Genomic DNA, 12,493 nt, shown 5'->3' with positions numbered 1-12,493 from the left:
ACGCCTTTATTTGTCATATATACATTTATAGGTGTACAGTAGAACAAAATTCTTTCTTTGCATATCCCAGCTTGTTTGGAAGTCAGAGCGCAGGGTCAGCCACTGTATGGCGCCCCTGGAGCAGAGAGGGTTAAGGGCACAACAGTGGCTGCATGGCAGAACTAAGATTCAAACTCGAAGCCCTACCCATTAGGCTACCACTATCCCACGAATGTACTTAAAGTTATCAGCCAATGTATACTTAAGTATACCTTGCATGCAGCAAAAGGCCTCCTCCATGTGGCAGTGTGTTTGAACCCAGACCAACACAAGCAGTGTCCTTGAAACTTTGAAGATTTTCGTTCATCTAAGTTTATTTTCACTTAATGTTTCACCATGCCCCACAAATATTGATTGTTTTAAGAGTTAATTTAGCATTTAGCCTAGTGCTTCAGTAGCAGCATCTACAGCATCGTCTGCTCCCATGAATGAAGCAAACATCATCAACCCCAAATTAGCAGAAACACTTCTTAAAGCTTTAATTCCTGGAGCCATGTAGTGCTCAGATTTTGAAATATCATTCTTACCTAATGCTAGTGATAATAAAATAACCCTAGTTTCCACATCAGGCATTATCTTAACACTAAACACGAGTGAATTCACCAATAAGTGGAGACCAGAAAGCTCTTAGGTGTTCTATAATTACATCTTGAATCTCGAATTTTAAAGACACCAAGTGATGCTCGAGCTGGAATTCACACGCCGACACATATACTGGCTTTTTTAGTCCTATTGCTCGATAGCAGGCATACAACTGGGCCAGCGATACCATGTGACTCATTCTATTCCACACATCATCACCTGGCCAGCCGAGCCAGAAACAGGATGCTAGCCCTTTAAAACAGCCAGTGTAAATGCAGCGTTTTGCCATTAGAGGAAATGCTATGGTATAAAGGGCAAGATTTGGTGTGAAATCACTATAAAATCACTATTAAAAAGTATTATTTTCAGAACTGGTTTGATGCAGATTGTACGGCTATAAAAATACATTGTCTGATCTTTTTAAATGATGTGTGGTACCTATGTGTGGTATCAATGTATGATGCAGTCCACCAATGATTGTCTGGCTGCATCTCTGAACATCGTGTTACCCCAACCCACACACACACACACACACACATACACACACACACACTGGCAGCAGCATCAGCAATAGTAAAAAGACACATCCACATACAGTCAGCCAGAAACATATACAATTAACAAAACACTCACCGCCTCCGAGTCTTCAAATCCATGCAGGTACAAATTGTCATACATGGAGGTTTGCTATTCCAGTGAGTTCCTTTTCAAGAACAGAAGGAAAAAAAAACACAAGAGAAGGGAGGAGGTGGAGATGAAAAGGTGGGGGAGGAGAAGGGAGCCACCACCACCACCACACAAAAAAAGGATCGATGGAGGAGGATAACAATTCTCTCGCTCACTAAAGGATGGAGAAAAAAAAGCAGGATGCCTGTAAAAAGGCAGGAATGGTGGAGGACAGAGAAGGATGGAAGACAGGCCCGTGGTGAAGGCTCGGAGCAGATCCCTCGTTCAGCCTCCTATCCTCTCACATCCTCAGGCTGGGAAAAGCTCCCCAGAGGCACCTCGACACTCGCATTTCATCATCCCTCAACACACACACGCGCGCACACACGGCTAGGTGCACCGGAGAGACACGCATAGGCAGAGACAGAGGGACAGATAGAGGAAGAGAGGAACGAAGGAATGAAAGAGAGAACCCTTCCTCAATCTGAGACTGATGACACACTTGGTTGGCTCAATGCTGATTGGACTAGCATCTGATGACGCTCGTTCTTCTCGGCCGTGGAGCGTTAGATATTCTCTGATGGGGTTTCAATGTACAGTAATAAGACTTATTTTCACCATGGAATTGAATCTTACTCATTACACCATACTCATTCAAACCTCAGATTAAATCCATCAGCACAATTTGAGCTATCATTCATTAATACTACCTATTGTTCTATAATTAGATTCGCCAAAAATAACAAATGTTGTCACTAGATGTCCTGCAAGTGCCCAGAATATTTTACCACAATATTTTTATTTCTTTATTGTATACGCTTGTTCAAAAATGAAAGAATCAATATCAATAAAAAATAATCTATATAAATATTTGTAAAAAAAAAAAGTAAAACATATAAAGAAATATAGAAATATAAAAACAATATAATAAAAAACAATATAATATAAATAAAATATGAAAACAATGTGAAATAAATAATTAAACGAAAAACAATTAAAAGATATTACTATAATTAAGTATTATTATTGTAATTAATATTATTTTATTATTGATACTATTGCTACTACTACTGATATTGTTACTAATATTGTATATAATTGTATATAATAATTGTATATAATTCTGTACTATATATATATATATATATATATATATATATACAGTATATACATACATATATATATATACATACATAAATATATATGTATATAAATACATATATACAACATATTACATTTTGCTGTAGTTGTTTATTATGATTACTATCATTAGTAGTAGTAGTACATATATATTTGTATATATAACATCATGACCACCTTTCTAATATTGTGTTGGTCCCACTTTTGCTGCCAAAACAGCCCTGACCCGTTGAGGCATGGAATCCACTAGACCCCTGAAGTTGTGCTGTGTTATCTGGCACCAAGATGTTAGCAGCAGATCCTTTAACTCCTTTAAGTTGCGAGGTGGGGCCTCCATGGATCGGACTTGTTTGTCCTGCACATCCCTACACATTAAAGGGTGTACATGGTCTGCAACAATGCTTAGGTAGGGGGTACGTGTCTAAGTAACATCCACATGGATGGCAGGACCTAAGGTTTGCCAGCAGAACATTGCCCAAAGCATCACACTGCCTCCACCGGCTTGCCTTCTTCCCATAGTGCATCTTGGTGCCTTGGTCCCCAGCTAAGCACTACGTGATATAAAAGAAAACATGATTTATCAGGCTAGGCCACCTTCTTCCATTGCTTCATGGTGCAGTTCCGATAGCAGGCACCCCGAAAATTGCAGCAACGCTGGGTTCCCAAGAATAGATAAAGAGTTGACATCTATGCCAGTAGAAAAATAGACCGGATCGAGTCTTATGATTTCAGAGAAGCCAGCAGCACTTTGAGGAGGAAACCATGATTAAATACACATCCCTCCAACTGAAGCAGGTGACTGCCAGTCAAGAAAAACATGGACATAAATGATCTGTGCCTCCATGCCCACTCTGCCAGCCATAAATCGCATGGCAGACGGGCATGATGTTGTAAATTGTGCCCCCTGCCAATCTGTTCAGGTGGATCTGTTACAGTAAAATATTACACATGCACATGTTTAATATGTTTTACTAAATATCTATAAAAAGCACCCCAAGTTTATACTAGACAGAGTGACATTTTTGTTAAGTCATGTTAAGTTTTGACTGGTTACAGTAGTAGCAAAGTAGACCAAAAATTGGTATCACAGTATTGTTTAAGATTCTGAAGTTTTTACGGTATATCACTTTTTTGTATGACTTTTTATATGTCTGTGGCTGATTCTACTGTTATAAGTACATAGAATATAAAACGTTTAATTTCACCATGTATATAATGAAGGTTTTGAGTACTATAAGCTTTGCTTGGCCCCACAAAATAACACAAAATATGATGAAATCAGTACACATGAAAGAGGTGCAACATATACAATGTTTATCATTAATATAATATTTAAGTATTATACAATTACTGTTAGCTCTCCCTTTAACAAATAATGATGTTTGCAGTCTCCCAATCACCACTAATAAGGTACACAGTTATACCCTTGTACTGAGGTATGACTCCACTGATTGTAACTTGATCACGGGTCTGTTGTAGAAAAGTGGACAACTTTACATATTTACACTTCCAGCTTGCTTGGTGTTGCTGGTATAACGTTGGTATAGCAATTAAACTGAAGTATTTTCACCCCGGTAGTAACGTCGCTTAAACGTTTTTGCAACAACCGTGCCCCGAGAAACTGTACAGTATTTAGTGTTCTGCCTTTTAAAGGCCACAGCTGTTGTATTAACTGTGATACGGTATGGCGATATACAGTGTATCACAAAAGTGAGTACACCCCTCACATTTCTGCAGACATTTAAGTATATCTTTTCATGGGACAACACTGACAAAATGACACTTTGACACAATGAAAAGTAGTCTGTGTGCAGCTTATATAACAGTGTAAATTTATTCTTCCCTCAAAATAACTCAATATACAGCCATTAATGTCTAAACCACCGGCAACAAAAGTGAGTACACCCCTAAGAGACTACACCCTTAAATGTCCAAATTGAGCACTGCTTGTCATTTTTTCTCCAAAATGTCATGTGACTCGTTAGTGTTACTAGGTCTCAGGTGTGCATAGGGAGCAGGTGTGTTCAATTTAGTAGTACAGCTCTCACACTCTCTCATACTGGTCACTGAAAGTTCCAACATGGCACCTCATGGCAAAGAACTCTCTGAGGATCTTAAAAGACGAATTGTTGCGCTACATGAAGATGGCCAAGGCTACAAGAAGATTGCCAACACCCTGAAACTGAGCTGCAGCACAGTGGCCAAGATCATCCAGCGTTTTAAAAGAGCAGGGTCCACTCAGAACAGACCTCGCGTTGGTCGTCCAAAGAAGCTGAGTGCACGTGCTCAGCGTCACATCCAACTGCTGTCTTTGAAAGATAGGTGCAGGAGTGCTGTCAGCATTGCTGTAGAGATTGAAAAGGTGGGGGGTCAGCCTGTCAGTGCTCAGACCATACGCCGCACACTACATCAAATTGGTCTGCATGGCTGTCACCCCAGAAGGAAGCCTCTTCTGAAGTCTCTACACAAGAAAGCCCGCAAACAGTTTGCTGAAGACATGTCAACAAAGGACAAGGATTACTGGAACCATGTCCTATGGTCTGATGAGACCAAGATTAATTTGTTTGGTTCAGATGGTCTCAAGCATGTGTGGCGGCAATCAGGTGAGGAGTACAAAGATAAGTGTGTCATGCCTACAGTCAAGCATGGTGGTGGGAATGCCATGGTCTGGGGCTGCATGAGTGCAGCAGGTGTTGGGGAGTTACATTTCATTGAGGGACACATGAACTCCAATATGTACTGTGAAATACTGAAGCGGAGCATGATCCCCTCCCTCCGGAAACTGGGTCGCAGGGCAGTGTTCCAGCATGATAATGACCCCAAACACACCTCTAAGACGACCACTGCTTTACTGAAGAGGCTGAGGGTAAAGGTGATGGACTGGCCAAGCATGTCTCCAGACCTAAACCCAATAGAACATCTTTGGGGCATCCTCAAGCGGAAGGTGGAGGAGCGCAAAGTCTCGAATATCCGCCAGCTCCGTGATGTCGTCATGGAGGAGTGGAAAAGCATTCCAGTGGCAACCTGTGAAGCTCTGGTAAACTCCATGCCCAGGAGAGTTAAGGCAGTTCTGGGAAATAATGGTGGCCACACAAAATATTGACACTTCAGGAACTTTCACTAAGGGGTGTACTCACTTTTGTTGCCGGTGGTTTAGACATTAATGGCTGTATATTGAGTTATTTTAAGGGGAGGATAAATTTACACTGTTATATAAGCTGCACACAGACTACTTTTCATTGTGTCAAAGTGTCATTTTGTCAGTGTTGTCCCATGAAAAGATATACTTAAATATCTGCAGAAATGTGAGGGGTGTACTCACTTTTGTGATACACTGTATGAAAAATTCATACTGTACAAGGAATCAAAGCTGGTATAGTGAATGTACTGTCATACCGCCCAGCACTATTACCAACATGCTTATAAAAAGGTAAGTAGATGAACTGAACTTAGCAGCAGGAAGAATCATATAATATTACTAGTACTAGTATACTACTATTACTAGTATAGTTTTACTAACTTATAAAGCGCTACATGGTCTGTGAACTTATTGAGCACTACAGCCCAGCTCATTCACTTCGTTCACAAGATGCAGGGTTACTTATGGTTCCTAGAATTAAAAAGATCACGGCTGGTGGAAGAGCATTTTCTTACAAAGCTCCACAACTTTGGAATAATCTCCCTGCCTCTGTCCGGGACTCGGACACAGTCTCAATGTCTCAAGTCTAGACTGAAAACATATTTATTTACTCAGGCTTTTGATTAGTCTTTTAAAACAAAACAACGTATATATATACAGTGTATCACAAAAGTGAGTACACCCCTCACATTTCTGCAAATATTTTATTATATCTTTTCATGGGACAACACTATAGAAATAAAACTTGGATATAACTTAGAGTAGTCAGTGTACAGCTTGTATAGCAGTGTAGATTTACTGTCTTCTGAAAATAACTCAACACACAGCCATTAATGTCTAAATGGCTGGCAACATAAGTGAGTACACCCCACAGTGAACATGTCCAAATTGTGCCCAAAGTGTCAATATTTTGTGTGACCACCATTATTATCCAGCACTGCCTTAACCCTCCTGGGCATGGAATTCACCAGAGCTGCACAGGTTGCTACTGGCATCCTCTTCCACTCCTCCATGATGACATCACGGAGCTGGTGGATGTTAGACACCTTGAACTCCTCCACCTTCCAATTGAGGATGCGCCACAGGTGCTCAATTGGGTTTAGTTCATCACCTTTACCTTCAGCTTCCTCAGCAAGGCAGTTGTCATCTTGGAGGTTGTGTTTGGGGTCATTATCCTGTTGGAAAACTGCCATGAGGCCCAGTTTTCGAATGGAGGGGATCATGCTCTGTTTCAGAATGTCACAGTACATGTTGGAATTCATGTTTCCCTCAATGAACTGCAGCTCCCCAGTGCCAGCAACACTCATGCAGCCCAAGACCATGATGCTACCACCACCATGCTTGACTGTAGGCAAGATACAGTTGTCTTGGTACTTCTCACCAGGGTGCCGCCACACATGCTGGACACCATCTGAGCCAAACAAGTTTATCTTGGTCTCGTCAGACCACAGGGCATTCCAGTAATCCATGTTCTTGGACTGCTTGTCTTCAGCAAACTGTTTGCGGGCTTTCTTGTGCGTCAGCTTCCTTCTGGGATGACGACCATGCAGACCGAGTTGATGCAGTGTGCGGCGTATGGTCTGAGCACTGACAGGCTGACCTCCCACGTCTTCAACCTCTGCAGCAATGCTGGCAGCACTCATGTGTCTATTTTTTAAAGCCAACCTCTGGATATGACGCCGAACACGTGGACTCAACTTCTTTGGTCGACCCTGGCGAAGCCTGTTCCGAGTGGAACCTGTCCTGGAAAACCGCTGTATGACCTTGGCCACCATGCTGTAGCTCAGTTTCAGGGTGTTAGCAATCTTCTTATAGCCCAGGCCATCTTTGTGGAGAGCAACAATTCTACAGGTCCTTCTAAAAAAATTAGCATATTGTGATAAAGTTCATTATTTTCCATAATGTAATGATAAAAATTTAACTTTCATATATTTTAGATTCATTGCACACCAACTGAAATATTTCAGGTCTTTTATTGTTTTAATACTGATGATTTTGGCATACAGCTCATGAAAACCCAAAATTCCTATCTCAAAAAATTAGCATATTTCATCCGACCAATAAAAGAAAAGTGTTTTTAATACAAAAAAAGTCAACCTTCAAATAATTATGTTCAGTTATGCACTCAATACTTGGTCGGGAATCCTTTTGCAGAAATGACTGCTTCAATGCGGCGTGGCATGGAGGCAATCAGCCTGTGGCACTGCTGAGGTGTTATGGAGGCCCAGGATGCTTCGATAGCGGCCTTAAGCTCATCCAGAGTGTTGGGTCTTGTGTCTCTCAACTTTCTCTTCACAATATCCCACAGATTCTCTATGGGGTTCAGGTCAGGAGAGTTGGCAGGCCAATTGAGCACAGTAATACCATGGTCAGTAAACCATTCACCAGTGGTTTTGGCACTGTGAGCAGGTGCCAGGTCGTGCTGAAAAATGAAATCTTCATCTCCATAAAGCTTTTCAGCAGATGGAAGCATGAAGTGCTCCAAAATCTCCTGATAGCTAGCTGCATTGACCCTGCCCTTGATAAAACACAGTGGACCAACACCAGCAGCTGACATGGCACCCCAGACCATCACTGACTGTGGGTACTTGACACTGGACTTCAGGCATTTTGGCATTTCCTTCTCCCCAGTCTTCCTCCAGACTCTGGCACCTTGATTTCCGAATGACATGCAAAATTTGCTTTCATCCGAAAACAGTACTTTGGACCACTGAGCAACAGTCCAGTGCTGCTTCTCTGTAGCCCAGGTCAGGCGCTTCTGCCACTGTTTCTGGTTCAAAAGTGGCTTGACCTGGGGAATGCGGCACCTGTAGCCCATTTCCTGCACACGCCTGTGCACGGTGGCTCTGGATGTTTCTACTCCAGACTCAGTCCACTGCTTCCGCAGGTCCCCCAAGGTCTGGAATCGGCCCTTCTCCACAATCTTCCTCAGGGTCCGGTCACCTCTTCTCGTTGTGCAGAGTTTTCTGCCACACTTTTTCCTTCCCACAGACTTCCCACTGAGGTGCCTTGATACAGCACTCTGGGAACAGCCTATTCGTTCAGAAATTTCTTTCTGTGTCTTACCCTCTTGCTTGAGGGTGTCAATGATGGCCTTCTGGACAGCAGTCAGGTTGGCAGTCTTACCCATGATTGCAGTTTTGAGTAATGAACCAGGCTGGGAGTTTTTAAAAGCCTCAGGAATCTTTTGCAGGTGTTTAGAGTTAATTCGTTGATTCAGATGATTAGGTTAATAGCTCGTTTAGAGAACCTTTTCATGATATGCTAATTTTTTGAGATAGGAATTTTGGGTTTTCATGAGCTGTATGCCAAAATCATCAGTATTAAAACAATAAAAGACCTGAAATATTTCAGTTGGTGTGCAATGAATCTAAAATATATGAAAGTTTAATTTTTATCATTACATTATGGAAAATAATGAACTTTATCACAATATGCTAATTTTTTGAGAAGGACCTGTATTTCTCACATCCTCAGAGAGTTCTTTGCCATGAGGTGCCATGTTGAATATCCAGTGGCCAGTATGAGAGAATTGTACCCAAAACACCAAATTTAACAGCCCTGCTCCCCATTTACACCTGGGACCTTGACACATGACACCAGGGAGGGACAACGACACATTTGGGCACAATTTGGACATGTTCACTGTACGGTGTACTCACTTATGTTGCCAGCTATTTAGACATTAATGGCTGTGTGTTGAGTTATTTTCAAAAGACAGTAAATCTACACTGCTATACAAGCTGTACACTGACTACTCTAAATTATATCCAAGTTTCATGTCTATAGTGTTGTCCCATGAAAAGATATAATGAAATATTTGCAGAAATGTGAGGGGTGTACTCACTTTTGTGATACACTGTATATATATATATATATATATACAGTGGGGCCAAAAAGTGTTTAGTCAGCCACTGATTGTGCAAGTTCTCCTACTTAGAAAGATGAGAGAGGTCTGTAATTTTCATCATAGGTACACTTCAACTATGAGAGACAAAATGAGAAAAAAAAATCTAATCTAAAAAAGAATTTATTTGTAAATTATGGTGGAAAATAAGTATTTGGTCAATAACAAAAGTTCAACTCAATACTTTGTAACATAACCTTTGTTGGCAATGACAGAGGTGAAACGTTTCCTGTAAGTGTTCACCAGGTTTGCACACACTGTAGCTGGTATTTTGGCCCATTCCTCCATGCAGATCTCCTCTAGAGCAGTGATGTTTTGGGGCTGTCGCTGGGCAACACGGACTCCACAAATTTTCTATGGGGTTGAGGCCTGGAGACTGGCTAGGCCACTCCAGGACCTTGAAATGCTTTTTACGGAGCCACTCCTTTGTTGCCCGAGCGGTGTGTTTGGGATCATTGTCATGCTGGAAGACCCAGCCACGTTCCATCTTCAATGCTCTCACTGATGGAAGGAGGTTTTGACTTAAAATCTCATGATACATGGCCCCGTTCATTCTTCCCTAAACACGGATCAGTCGACCTGTCCCCTTTGCAGAAAAACAGCCCCAAAGCATGATGTTTCCACCCCCATGCTTCACAGTAGGTATGGTGTTCTTGGGTTTTTCTTCTTCCTCCAAACATGACGAGTTGAGTTTTTACCAAAAAGTTTCATTTTGGTTTCATCTGACCACATGATATTCTCCCAATCCTCTTCTGGATCATCCATATGCTCTCTGGCAAACTTCAGACGGGCCTGGACATGTACTGGCTTAAGCAGGGGGACACGCCTGGCACTGCAGGATTTGAGTCCCTCTCGGCGTAGTGTGTTACTGATGGTAGCCTTTGTTGCTTTGGTCCCAGCTCTCTGCAGGTCATTCATCAGGTCCCTCTGTGTAGTTCTGGGATTTTTGCTCACCGTTCTCATGATCATTTTGACCCCACGGGATGAGATCTTGACCCCAAGGGAGATTATCAATGGTCTTGTATGTCTTCCATTTTCTTACAATTGTTCCCACAGTTGATTTATTCACACCAACCTGCTTGCCTATTGTAGATTTACTCTTCCCAGCCTGGTGCAGGTCTACAATTTTCTTCCTGGTGTCCTTCGACAGCTCTTTGGTCTTGGCCATGGTTGAGTTTGGAGTCTGACTGTTTGAGGCTGTGGACAGGTGTCTTTTATACAGATAACGAGGTCAAACAGGTGCCATTAATACAGGTAACGAGTGGAGGACAGAAGAGCTTCTTAAAGAAGAAGTTACAGGTCTGTGAGACCCAGAAATCTTGCTTGTTTGTGGGTGACCAAATACTTATTTTCCACCATAATTTACAAATAAATTCTTTAAAAATCCTACAATGTGATTTCCTGGATTTTTTTTTCTCATTTTGTCTCTCATAGTTGAAGTGTACCTATGATGAAAATTACAGACCTCTCTCATCTTTCTAAGTAGGAGAACTTGCACAATCAGTGGCTGACTAAATACTTTTTGACCCCACTGTATATATATATATATATATATATACACACACACACACACACTCAAATATATATATATATATATACAAAGGTGCAGAGCATGGGGGTTCATGACCTTGTTACCTGCTCGTTCTCCCTTTTAGTTATGCTGTAATAATTAGGCGTGCCAGAGTCTAAAGCTACTCTCTGTATAACTTACATTTTACTCTTAACGATTTCACATTGTAACATCATCTTCTGTTGTTTTACCCTGAGGTGGATCTGATGGAAACCTGTTTACCCTCTCAAGGTTAAATACTGCAAGTCGAGACTGCAGTGCCAACTCCTACTAGATGGGATGGACACCTGGCGTGTTTGCACCAAAAATGTCCAGAACTTACAATCAGACTTTATCATAGACTGGACTGAACAATGAAGAACTCCAATTATTTATTTATTTATTTTTTGATATTTTGTATCCTCCAGGCCACCCAAGGAGGATGGGGGTCCCTGCTAAGTCTGGTTCCTCTCAAGGTTTCTTCCTGTAATTTTAATGGAGTTTTTCCTTGCCACTGTCGCCCTCGGCTTGCTCAATAGGGGTTTTTGGTCTGTTACCAAAACTTACTACTTAAACTTACTAAGCCTAATCTTACTAGGAATCACTGGAAAACTTCATAGCATCTTTTACACTTGATTGTAGAAATTGTTCACAAGTGTTTAAGCCTAAATACAGCATTATCTTTGCTTTCCTCTTTTGACCGGTGATTTTGCTCCACAACCTAAAACCCTTGATTCAAGGTATGCTGCATTTGACCACAAAAAATGGTGACACTAATGCTTTTTCTGATATTTTTGTTGTTGTTAATAAACTATTTTAAATAATGCTTGATGTCCTTTACATTAGAAGTTCTTTTTAAAGGCTAGACTTAGAAGTCATCATACAGATTAAAGAAACAGCTCCGTCTGACTGGGCTCACCTGTCTTAGGATGAAGCTGGTTGATGTGGTGCTGCCATCAGAGCGTTTGAGTCGACTCCTTCTAGAGTACGTTCCTCTGTTCACCTGTGAGGGCAGCACAGAGAAAATCAGCATGATTCAATACTGCAACTCTGATTCTATATTTGTATGTTGATGCCTTAAAGGTTCCACTGCAAACAGCAAAACAGCATCAATTCTTTAATGACTCACACACACATACTATTATACTTTTACTAATCACATTCCTGTCACTTTTATAAAATATACACTCACTGATCAGCCACAATATTAAACCATCTGTTTATTATACTGTCAAAACAGCTCTGACTCGCTGAGACGTCTGAAGGAGCCCTGAAGTATCTGGTGCCAGGAAATTATCATTAGGTCCTTTAAGTTCTGTACGCTGCAAGGTGAGTCATCCTACACTGCATCCTGATGTCATCTCTTTTTTCCTTGAAATGATACATACATGCCCAGCCATCTACATGATCTTGGAGAAAATAGAATTAATTGGACCAGCTGATCTTCTTCCAGAGTCTTAACCTTTGCTCC

The 12,493-nt window shown here is 41.3% G+C and overlaps 1 protein-coding gene across 1 annotated transcript in view; it reads right to left on the bottom strand.

Annotated features, from left to right (window-relative positions):
* The window catches only part of cacnb4b (calcium channel, voltage-dependent, beta 4b subunit), a 54,632-nt gene extending 53,310 nt beyond the window's left edge, over window positions 1-1,322 (bottom strand). Inside the window, 1 exon segment of the mRNA XM_062997667.1 lies at window positions 1,255-1,322. Within this exon segment, the coding sequence (XP_062853737.1) occupies window positions 1,255-1,299 (45 nt within the window). The 5' untranslated portion in view covers window positions 1,300-1,322.
* Window positions 1,323-12,493: the final 11,171 nt, after the last annotated feature.

This window comes from Trichomycterus rosablanca, chromosome 6 (genome assembly GCF_030014385.1).
Source record: "Trichomycterus rosablanca isolate fTriRos1 chromosome 6, fTriRos1.hap1, whole genome shotgun sequence".
Taxonomy (NCBI): Eukaryota; Metazoa; Chordata; class Actinopteri; order Siluriformes; family Trichomycteridae; genus Trichomycterus; species Trichomycterus rosablanca.
Note: the sequence above shows the minus strand (reverse complement) of the source record. Positions and strands in the feature narration are given on the sequence as shown.